General features: G+C 46.1%; 1 protein-coding gene across 2 annotated transcripts in view; it reads left to right on the forward strand.

Moving 5' to 3' along the window:
• Positions 1-12347, forward strand: part of THOC2 (THO complex subunit 2) — a 110967-nt gene that overhangs the window by 82197 nt on the left and 16423 nt on the right. For both annotated transcript variants that reach the window (XM_073361291.1, XM_073361292.1), the window contains one exon: positions 938-973. In XM_073361291.1, coding sequence (XP_073217392.1) covers positions 938-973 — 36 coding nt within the window. The remainder of the gene's footprint in view (positions 1-937; positions 974-12347) is intronic.

Below are 12347 nucleotides of genomic sequence, written 5' to 3' on the forward strand. Positions count from 1 at the left end.
GTTACGATAAAACCAGATGTGGCAACCAAGCCTACCACCCAGCAAAGAGAAACCCCAAGCATTCAAGCGCAGCACAATACCGTGGGTGTAGCCTACTTGAAGACTCAGGGTAGCCATTCCTTGCTCCATATTTAATTTTATTTCTAAACCATCTAAATTCATGGAATCTTTGAATTTGCAGTACGTTGAACCTTTAAAACTGTAAGTTACTAATACTTCATCAAGAGCACTGTGATGGATTATGTGGGGTGTTTAAAACTTCACCATCTTACCAACTTAAAAATTCAATGTTTTGTTTTCTTTTTTCAAAGAATACATCTTTTTTGTATAAGAGTTACTTAAAGAATAATAATTAATTTTGCAGAAATGAGACTAAAAAGTGCATATAATCAGTTTTGAGGAACCAGGAAAGGATAAGGACTTAATTGTAACATCAAGTATATTTTTTTAATATTTTTTTTCTCTATCTGTTTTTTACAAAATGAAACCTAAAGTTGTTTTAGGGGACTTCTACCACATTTAACTATAAGTGGAGAAGATACATTTAATATATTTTTATTCATGGAACATATGCATTTAATATATTTTTAAAATCTTTCTTCATCTGTGGCTCACTCATTTAAAGAATATTTTTCTTTAAATATTGCAGAAATCTTTGTGGGTGGAGGGGAGGTTTTTAAATATTTTTATGACAAATTTAATAGGAACAAATTTACTTTTGTAGTTTAAAGAATCATATTGCTGATATAATTTAGTTTAGAAAGAGATGTAAATTTTGTTTTCTAGCTTTAGCTTTGTTCAATATAAAATATTAACATCAGATTTATTCTGGAAGGAGTAGTTGTTTTTTGTTTCAAGGTACAGCCTGCTTCCCAAAGTTCCTCTGGTTTCTGAAAATTATGCCAGTTTACGTGTCATCTCCATTCATTTTCTACAGGACAGCCTCAGCGAACTCAAGGACTCTTCAGCAAAGGTTTGAATCTTTTATTTGTCACTAAGATTACATTTGTATTTTATGTGGAGAAATTTTAATCTTGTGTGGATGTTATACATTACCTGAGAAATTGAAGGGTGCATTATTGTATGTGCTGGCATAAAAACAGATTTTTCAACCATTGTATAAATGTGCTTTACACATGTGCCTTTAGATTTTGATCTATAGAATAAACTACAGTTGGCACAGTGTGCAATCAACATTGGTCTGTTATGTTGGTAGTACCTTATAGAGTGATCACTTAATTTTCCTTGATCCTCCTCAGACATGTTTTTTTCATATTTCATAGCTGTTACTGCAACTTTACTTTGCATAAAGAAAACAACAAAACTATGGCAGTATTCATGCTTCTTAAGTAGCCCCCACTCATTTGTGTCTTAGTAAATCTCCATCAGTATCACCATCAGTGTGATTCCAGAGCTAACAACTAAGTTTTCCTATTGGTATGCTTGCTTTTTTTCATAAATGTAATTCAAATTAAAAATATTGTAGAATTGTGCTCTAAAATAAATACATTAAAAAGAGGTTTGAAGCATAGTACATTCTGATATTTTGGGAAAAGGCCATAAAACAAGCATTAATGTAGATTTTAAACATATTTACCGAAATACTCAGCTATTACAGTAATGATCACCATAGAAACTTGAACTTGGTAATGTACTAGAATAATTTCTTATCCTTTTTTGTGGATCTGTGTTCTTCTTCGAGTGATTGCTCATGTGTATTCTACAACAGGTGTGCGTGCTCGCCACGTGCACCGGTACTAGAAGTTTTTTCCCTAGCAGTACCTGTACAGGGGGAGCGCCCCCCCACAGCCTCTGGAGTGGCGCCTGCCTGGCACGGTATAAGGGGAACTGCACCCTCCCCCCACCCTTAGTTCCTTCTTGCTGCCAGTGAAGGTGCTTCGGAAGTGCTCTGCTCCAGCTTTGAATCATAGAATCATAGAATATCAGAGTTGGAAGGGACCTCTGGAGGTCATCTAGTCCAACCCCCTGCCCAGAGCAGGACCAATCCCAACTAAATCATCCCAGCTAGGGCTTTGTCAAACCTGACCTTAAAAACTTCTAAGGAAGGGGATTCCATCACCTCCCTAGGTAACGCATTCCAGTGTTTCACCACCCTCCTAGTGAAAAAGTTTTCCTAATATCCAACCTAAATCTCCCCCACTGCAACTTGACAGGACAAGAAGTAATGGCCTCATCTGCTATCACTGAGAATAATCTAGATCCATCCTCTTTGGATCCATCTTTCAGGTAGTTAAAAGCAGCTATCAAATCCTCCCTCATTCTTCTCTTCCGTAGACTAAACAATCCCAGTTCCCTCAGCCTCTCCTCATAAGTCATGTGTTCCAGACCCCTAATAATTTTTGTTGCCCTTCGCTGGACTCTCTCCAATTTCTCCACATCCTTCTTGTAGTGCGGGGCCCAAAACTGGACACAGTACTCCAGATGAGGCCTCACCAATGTCGAATAGAGGGGAACGATCACGTCCCTCTTTCTTCTGGCAATGCCCCTACTTATACATCCCAAAATGCCATTGGCCTTCTTGGCAACAAGGGCACACTGTTGACTCATATCCAGCTTCTCATCCACTGTTACCCCTAGGTCCTTCTCTGCAGAACTGCTGCCTAGCCATTTGGTCCCTAGTCTGTAGCGGTGCATTGGATTCTTCCGTCCTAAGTGCAGGACTCTGCACTTGTCCTTGTTGAACCTCATCAGATTTCTTTTGGCCCAATCCTCCAATTTGTCTAGGTCCCTCTGTATCCTATCCCTACCCTCCAGCGTATCTACCACTCCTCCCAGTTTAGTGTCATCCGCAAACTTGCTGAGGGTGCAATCCACACCACCCTCCAGATAATTAATGAAGATATTGAACAAAACCGGCCCCAGGACCGACCCTTGTGGCACTCCGCTAGATACCAGCTGCCAAGTAGACATGGAGCCATTGATCACTACCCGTTGAGCCCGACAATCTAGCCAACTTTCTACCCACCTTGTAGTGCATCCATCCAGCCCATACTTCTTTAACTTGCTGACAAGAATACTGTGGGAGACAGTGTCAAAAGCTTTGCTGAAGTCGAGGAATAACACGTCCACTGCTTTCCCTTCATCCACAGAACCAGTTATCTCATCATAGAAGGCAATTAGATTAGTCAGGCATGACTTTCCCTTGGTGAATCCATGCTGACTGTTCCTGATCACTTTCCTCTCGTCTAAGTGCTTCAGAATTGATTCCTTGAGGACATGCTCCATGATTTTTCCGGGGACTGAGGTGAGGCTGACCGGCCTGTAGTTCCCAGGATCCTCCTTCTTCCCTTTTTTAAAGATTGGCACTACATTAGTCTTTTTCCAGTCTTCCGGGACTTCCCCCGATCGCCATGAGTTTTCAAAGATAATGGCCAATGGCTCTGCAATCACATCTGCCAATTCTCGGATGCAACCCATCCGGCCCCATGGACTTGTGCACGTCCAGTTTTTCTAAATAGTCCCGAACCACTTCTTTCCTCACAGAGGGCTGGCCACCTCCTCCCCATGCTGTGCTGCCCAGTGCAGTAGTCTGGGAGCTGACCTTGTTCGTGAAGACAGAGGCAAAAAAAGCATTGAGTACATTAGCTTTTTCCACATCCTCTGTCACTAGGTTGCCTCCCTCATTCAGGAAGGGGCCCACACTTTCCTTGGCTTTCTTCTTGTTGCCAACATACCTGAAGAAACTCTTTTTGTTACTCTTAACATCCCTCGCTAGCTGCAACTCCAGGTGTGATTTAGCCTTCCTGATTTTGCTGTAGCTCGTCCCCAGAACTGTTCGATGTTCAGTGTGTTAGTACCTGTAGTTAGTTAGCTGTTTAGTCAGTCAGTCTGAGCCTTGGCTGGGGCATGCCCCGTGTCCTGGGGTTTAAGTCGTGCGGCTCTTGTAGGTGTTCTATGCCAAGAAGTAACCCGCATGCAGACTGTTTGCGCTGTTTGGGAGAAACCCATATCAGCGAAAGGTGCAAGATTTGCAAGTCATTTAAGCCTCAGACCAAAAGAGAAAGGGACATTAGGCTCCAGGCCGTCCTGATGGAGTCGGTGCTGACCCTGACTCCGGGACGCCATTCTGAACTGGTACCTGGCACCATGGCATCAGTATGCGGCAACCCTCCAGTGCCATCGACCAGTCGGCACCGCTCCCCGTCCACGAAGTCTCCCTCTTTGCAGCGGCACCAAGGGAAGTCTGGGACGGAGGTTAGGCCAATGTCAGGCAGTCCTTGATCCCCACCAGCCCCTTCGGCCTCTCCGGATGTCTGGATGCCATCCACACCTGAAACCCTCCAGGCAGCCTAGGATGAGATGTCCATACCGGTGCCTGGAGTGCCACCGATGTTGGCCCTACGCTCCAGAGGCAAGCTGCCGCTGGGATCTCCGCAGTCGCCTCCGGCCCTGTACCGGTCTTGGTCAAGGGAACATTTCCAACACAGTTCGCCGCCCAGCAACCACTTAGGGCAGAGTCCATGTGGATCTCTCTCGACACCCACCAGACTGTCTGGCTGGGTTCCATCTGGTCGGGACTCTCAGCACCGCTCGTCCTCAAGGAGCGAATACTGACAGAACTGCAGCGGGCATCGCCAAAGGTCCTCGTCTCTGAGAGGGTACTACAGTCGGTCACGGCACGGTCGTCGTCGCTGTTCCCGCTCGGACTCCCTCTCCAAGTCTCTGCCAAGACATCACAGCCCTGGGCATCAATTGCTGTTGAGGCTGTTTGTGGAGCAGATGTTACCGTCGGTACCAATCCTCCAAGTCGAGATTGCGGTCCCATGGCCGTCGTAGATCCCAGCACCGCTGCTCCTCCCAGTCCAGAGACAGCAGCAGATCTTATGCCAGCCCAGTGTCCATTCGTAGCCGTCCTTTGATGGGCCAATAAAGCTACCCTTCTCCAACCAGTTGTGTGCTTTCCTCCCAGAGTGGTCATGGCTAACCTCGGACCGATGGGTCCTCAACACCATCTCCCTGGCTTACACCCTCCAGTTTACTTACTCCCCACCCCCATCCCTCTTGGGGGACCCGTTGCACGAAGCTCTGTTCGAGCAGGAGGTGGGGCGGCTCCTTGGACTAGGAGTGATAGAGGTGGTGCCTGAGGAGTTCATGGGCAAAGGGTATTACTCTCGTTATTTCCTTATCCCGAAGACCAAAGGGGGGCTCAGGCCCATCCTGGACCTGTGAGGTCTGAACCAGTACATGGTTAAACTCAAGTTCTGCATGGTCTCTCTGGCCTCCATCATCCCTTCCTTGGATCCCAGGGACTGGTACTCTGCCCTTGATCTACAGGATGCATACTTCCACATCCACAAATTCGAAGAGCACAGGCGCATCCTCCGTTTCGTGGTGGGACAGAATCATTACCAATTCACGGTCCTTCCGTTTGGTCTGTCCACTGCCCCCAGGGTGTTTACAGAATGCATGTCGGTGGTAGTGGCCTACCTCAGATGGCGGCGGGTCCTGGTATTTCCCTATCTGGACAATTGGCTTATCAAGGGCATCTCTCGGTCGCAGGTGAGGGATCACAATATGCTCCTCCTGTCCACGTGCACTGCCTTGGGCCTGTTGGTAAACAACACCAAGTCCACTTTAGTCCCAGTCCAACGCATAGAGTTTATCGAGGTGCTCCTGGACGCAATGTTGGCCAGGGCCTCTCTCCTGCCAGACAGATTCAAGACCGTGAAAGGTCTCATCGACTCGGTCACAAGGTTTCCAGTGAAAACAGCCAGGGTTTGCCTGCAACTCTTAAGTCACATGTCGGCATGCATGTACATAGTCCGTCACACCAGACTCAGGATGAGGCCCCTCCAGTTCTGGTTGGCCTCGAAGTTTTCCCAGGCCATGGACAGAATGGACAAGGTCCTCACCGTGCTGGACTCTGTGATCACCTCCCTACGGTGGTGGTCTGCCCCAAACAACATGCTCCAAGGGGTCCCGTTCAGGGACAGGGCCCTGTCGTTGGAGCTGGTGTCCGACACGTCTGACGTGGGTTGGGGGGGCCCATGTGGGGAACTTTCAGACCCAAGGCCTGTGGTTGGCTCAAAACCTGACCCTACATATAAATGTCAAGGAGCTCAGGGCGGTGCGGCTGGTGTGTATGGCCTTCCGCTCGCACCTGGAGGGCAGGGTAGTTAGGGTCCTCACGGACAACACGGCCTCTGATCTATATCAACAGGCAAGGCGGGGCCTGATCCTCTGCCACGAAGCCCTCAGACTGTGGGACTTCTGTATAGCTGACGACATCCACCGAAGGCCTTCCACCTATTGGGCACCTGGAACGAGAGGGCAGGTCGCTTGAGCAGGGACTTTTCCTTGCAACACGAGTGGTCCCTCCACCTGGAAGTGGCCCACCAGCTCTTCCGAAGGTGGGGATCTCCCCAGCTGGACCTATCCGTGACTCAGTACAACTGGCAATGCCCCCGCTTCTGCTCCGGGGGGGGCTGGGGAAGGGCGCTATCGCTGATGGCTTTCTCCTGTCCTGGTCAGGCCGGCTTCTCTACGCCTTTCCCCCATTCCCTCTATTCAGCAGGGTTCTGGAGAAGATAAAGACGGACAAGGCCTGGGTCCTCCTGATTGCCCGCGTGGCCCAGGCAGCATTGGTATGGGACCCTCAACTGCCTGGCGGTAGCTTCGCTGTGGCCATTGCCGCTCTGCCCAGACCTCCTCTCTCAGGACCAGGGCCACCTCCTCCATCCCAGCCTAGTGGCGCTTCACCTCACGGCGTGGCTATTCAGTGGTTAGGTGGTGAGGAAAGGACGTGCTCAGAACAGGTTCAGCACGTCCTCCTTGAAAGTAGATGGCCCTCCACTCGCCGCACTTATTTGGTGAAGTGGTCCCGGTTTTCTAGGTGGGCGGTGGACTGGGATGTCTCCCCGGTGGCCGCCCCGATCCAGCTTATCTTTGATTACCTTCTCCATCTGAGGGCCCAGGGCCTGGCGCTCTCGTCATTCAAGGTGCACCTGCCAGCCATATCGGCCTTCCATCCACCGGTGCAAGGGCACACGGCATTTTCCCATGCTATGACTGGCCGGTTCCTTAAGGGTTTGGACCGTCTTTTGCTGTATTCTGGACCCCTGGTCCCGCAGTGTGACCTGAACCTGGTGTTGGCTCGTCTCACAGGGCCCCCATTTGAACCACTGGCCACGTGCTCCTGGTTTCACCTCTCGTGGAAGGTGGCCTTCCTGGTTGCAGTCATGTCTGCCAGGTGAGTCTTGGAGCTCATGGCCCTGACCTCCGAGCCATCGTACATGGTCTTTCATAAGGACAAGGTCCAGCTCTGCCCACACCCCGCTTTCCTCCCAAAGGTGGTTTCTACCTACCACATGGGTCAGGGTATTTTTCTACCGGTCCTCTGCCCCAAGCCTCATGCGTCCAGTGAGGAGCACCATCTCCACACGTTTGATGTGCAGCGGACTCTGGCTCTCTACCTCGAGCGGACCAAGCTGTTCAGAAAGTCCTCACAACTGTTCATCACCTCAGCTGAGCATGCGAGGGGCCAGCTGATTTCCACTCAGCAGCTTTCCAGTTGGATCGTTTCGTGCATCCGTTCCTGTTATCACCTGGCGGGTGTCCCCCTGCCACCCATTGTGAGGGCACACTCGACTCGGGTGCAGGCCTCATCAGCTGCCACCTCGTCGGCTGCCTTTGTGACCCACATCCCCATCCAGGACATTTGTAGGGCCTCCATGTGGTCTTCGGTTCACACATTCACCTCACGCTATGTGATCATCTCCCAAACCAGGGATGATGCTGTGTTCGGGAGGGCTGTCCTCCGTCCTGGGAACTTGTGAACTCCCACCCACCTCCAACAGATATAGCTTGGAATCACCTATTGTGGAATACACATGAGCAATCACTTGAAGAAAAGACAGTTACCTTTTCCGTAACTGTGTTCTTCGAGATGTGTTGCTCATGTCCATTCCGCATCCCACCCTCCTTCCCCTCTGTCGGAGTTGTCTGGCAAGAAGGAACTGAGGGTGGGGGGAGTGCAGCGCCCTTTATACCGCTCCAGGCAGGCGCTGCTCCAGCGGTCGCGTGGGGCGCTTTCCCCCCTACGGGTACAGCTAGGGGAAAAAGCTTCCAGCACTGGTGCATGTGGCAAGCACGCATACCTACTGTGGAATAGACATGAGCAACACATCTCGAAGAACACCAGTTACAGAAAAGGTAGCTGTCTTTTACTGTGTGTGGGGCAGGGAGTAGGTATGTCTGTTAAAACTGACTATTGAGATCTTGTGTTAATAAATAAAATGCTTTCCAATAATCATAACAGAGGTATTTATTAGCACAAATGTTGATTGTATCAAATTAAGCAACTTTGAACATTTCCCAATTAATTTTATAGATTTTTATCTCTCATTATGCTTTATCATTTACAAAGAAACAAGTTTAAAAATGCATAAGAGAATTGTTGCTTACTGCAAAGTGTACATCAGGTATTGTACCTTTTAGCTCAGATTGCTTAAATGAGTCTTTACAAGAATTCTTTTTATATCATTTTCAAACAGCAGCAGTAATTCTGCAACTGCTAGTTGCTAATCTACTGGGTTTATCTAAGTGATTCCAATGCTAACTGTACAGCATACATAGGAACATTTAGAAAGGGAGGCAGGAGCCTCAACTCCTTAATGTCCCAAATTCTCATAGTTTTACTGTTTACACAGTTGTCACTTCTATGTAACATATGTCATTTTAAATATTTGGGTTTGTTAACTTCTTTTGAAAGCATTGCCTTTCTGATTTCAGAAATCCAAGTCATTTCTCTCCCACTCACATCTTTTAACAACTGGGGTGTGTTGTGGTGGTGGGGTGTTGGAAAAAAATGTATTCGCTAAGACAGTTTTTCCTAAACTAATTTCAGAAGTACAATTAAATAATTTTTATATGCCAATGCATTTGGTGCATATGATTAAGACAAATAGCTGAATTAAACATATGTTAAATAATCTGCAAATTGCTTATATTGTTTTAATTCAAAATAAACAGCTCAGTTTTAGTGTTGGCTGCTGAATGTCCTTATGTATTGGGCTATAACATATGTATGTTTGTCTGTTTATTTTATTTATTTGTATTATTGTAGCACTTAGGAGCCCCAGTTATGAACCAGGACCCCACTGAGCTAGGTTCTGTACTAACACAGTTTTTCCTGGCATTACTGTTCATGAAGAGCTTTTCTTCTGAGCTCTAGTTTCCACCTCCCACCCTCCCTTCCAGTTGCTCCTTCTTTCTCTGACTGAATGAACCGGCATGTGTTCTGCCGGTAAAATCACAACCCTCATAAAGTAGCACTGGAGTATGGACTCTGTCTATAGAGTAAGGAAGTCAAACCCTCTTCTTTCCATGATGCATGTCCCTAAAAATAAAAGGTGCACATTTCAAAGACTGAAGTACTCAACTGTCATTCGCAAAAAGAAAAGGAGGACTTGTGGCACCTTAGAGACTAACCAATTTATTTGAGCATAAGCTTTCGTGAGCTACAGCTCACTTCATCGGATGCATACTGTGGAAAGTACAGAAGATCTTTTTATACACACAAACCATGAAAAAATGGGTGTTTACCACTACAAAAGGTTTTCTCTCCCCCACCCCCACCATCTCCTGCTGGTAATAGCTTATCTAAAGTGATCACTCTCCTTACAATGTGTATGATAATCAAGGTGGGCCATTTCCAGCACAAATCCAGGTTTTCTCCCCCCTGCCCCCCCCTTTTTTTTTCTTCTCCCCCACACACAAACCCACTCTCCTGTTGGTAATAGCTTATCTAAAGTGATCACTCTCCTTATCATGTATATGAGAAAACCTGGATTTGTGCTGGAAATGGCCCAACTTGATTATCATACACATTGTAAGGAGACTGATCTTACAATCAGGAGAGAAAAGGGGGAGAGAAAACCTTTTGTAGTGGTAAACACCCATTTTTTCATGGTTTGTGTGTATAAAAAGATCTTCTGTACTTTCCACAGATGAAGTGAGCTGTAGCTCACGAAAGCTTATGCTCAAATAAATTGGTTAGTCTCTGAGGTGCCACAAGTACTCCTTTTCTTTTTGCGAATACAGACTAACACGGCTGTTACTCTGAAACCTGTCAGCTGTCATTGAAAGTTAATGGGAATTGAGTGCCTCAATCCTTTTGGTGCTTTTGAAAACCTCATCTTAAATGACCAGCAATTGACTAAGGCTTTCAGTATTCTTTTTTATATACTGTTGAGTAGAATGATTAATTCTAAGAAGATCTTAACTGACAGCTAAATATGAGGGAGTGGGGCAAGTGGGAAGAGTCTGGAATAGAAGTTCTGCAACTTCCATCATCGAGCAGACTCCATGTTCCCTAGTGCTGATCTGTGGTAGTTGTGATATCCCCAGGAGAGTGCCTGCTATGGCATCTTGTTGGAGCAGGTATTGTGCGCTGGGGGAAGGGAGCTGAACAGTCTGCACTTCATGGCTATCAACAACCAGGGAGTGAAGTATGTTTAAAAATTATACTTGCTGAAACCTGGAAATAAAGCAAAGGAAATAAATTAATTTTGTTGGGGTTTTTACTCATTCCATGATGGTGCTTGTTTTTTCTTCCCACGTCCCTCTCCAAAACAATCACATCTGTCGCTAATGCTCTGAACAAAGAATATTGAAATTGCTTAAAAATAGAACTAATGTAATTATATGCTGGGAAATTTGCAAAACAAACATGAAGAATTCTTCTCTCCAGTAGCCAGCAGTTTGAGGATTTGTGGCCCAGTTGAGTTGCCTCCACACTCATGTTTCTTTGGTAGTTTACAGTATTGCAGTTGGAGAACCTCATTCAGTGTATCTGAGTATCTTCCAAAAATGTATGACTTAAACACTTTGTGGTTTAAGATTACAGTTTAACAAAAAGTAATAACATGTTTAAAAACCAGATCCCGTTAAATCAGCCCTGTGTCATTTGTAAATTATTCTTCTGTATGCTGGAAAAGTGTTGGGATGCTACTATCAAAAAGATGTATCATTTAAACCAGTTTTGAGAGTGATCCATAATTGGGCAAATGAAGTTAGTTCTGCATTTCCTCTGTGGTACTGAAAGTCAGGATTTCCATAGGCTAAGTATACTGTAGTAAGTCCAAGCATTTTCACTGGCAGAATCAACAATATTGCTACCTGGTTTGTGTTGAGTATATTAAGCGTTACTGGTAAACAACTTAAGTGTACAACATTTACCTTAAGTGTATCTTCTGTTCAAGTTAGTGCTGATTCTTTATGCAAATAGATCTTGAATTTTCAGCTTTGTATAATGACAGGTTTCAGAGTAACAGTCGTGTTAGTCTGTATTCGCAAAAAGAAAAGGAGTACTTGTGGCACCTTAGAGACTAACCAATTTATTGGAGCATAAGCTTTCGTGAGCTATAGCTCACTTCATCGGATGCATACTGTGGAAACTGCAGAAGACATTATATACACAGAGACCATGAAACAATACCTCCTCCCACCCCACTCTCCTGCTGGTAATAGCCCATCCAAAGTGACCACTCTCCCTACAATGTGCATGATAATCAAGTTGGGCCATTTCCAGCACAAATCCAGGTTTTCTCACCCCTTCCCCCCCCCCCCCCCACAAACTCACTCTCCTGCTGGTAATAGCTCATCCAAACTGACCACTCTCCTTACAATGTGTATGATAATCAAGTTGGGCCATTTCCAGCATAAATCCAAGTTTAACCAGAACGTCTGGGGGCGGGGAGGGGTGTAGGAAAAAACAAGGGGAAATAGGCTACCTTGCATAATGACTTAGCCACTCCCAGTCTCTATTTAAGCCTAAATTAATAGTATCCAATTTGCAAATGAATTCCAATTCAGCAGTTTCTCGCTGGAGTCTGGATTTGAAGTTTTTTTGTTTTAAGATAGCGACCTTTATGTCTGTAATTGCGTGACCAGAGAGATTGAAGTGTTCTCCGACTGGTTTATGAATGTTATAATTCTTGACATCTGATTTGTGTCCATTTATTCTTTTACGTAGAGACTGTCCAGTTTGACCAATGTACATGGCAGAGGGGCATTGCTGGCACATGATGGCATATATCACATTGGTGGATGTGCAGGTGAACGAGCCTCTGATAGTGTGGCTGATGTTATTAGGCCCTGTGATGGTGTCCCCTGAATAGATATGTGGGCACAGTTGGCAATGGGCTTTGTTGCAAGGATAGGTTCCTGGGTTAGTGGTTCTGTTGTGTGGTATGTGGTTGTTGGTGAGTATTTGCTTCAGGTTGGGGGGCTGTCTGTAGGCAAGGACTGGCCTGTCTCCCAAGATTTGTGAGAGTGTTGGGTCATCCTTCAGGATAGGTTGTAGATCCTTAATAATGCGTTGGAGG

The sequence above is a fragment of the Lepidochelys kempii genome, chromosome 9 (genome assembly GCF_965140265.1).
Source record: "Lepidochelys kempii isolate rLepKem1 chromosome 9, rLepKem1.hap2, whole genome shotgun sequence".
Lineage (NCBI taxonomy): Eukaryota > Metazoa > Chordata > Testudines > Cheloniidae > Lepidochelys > Lepidochelys kempii.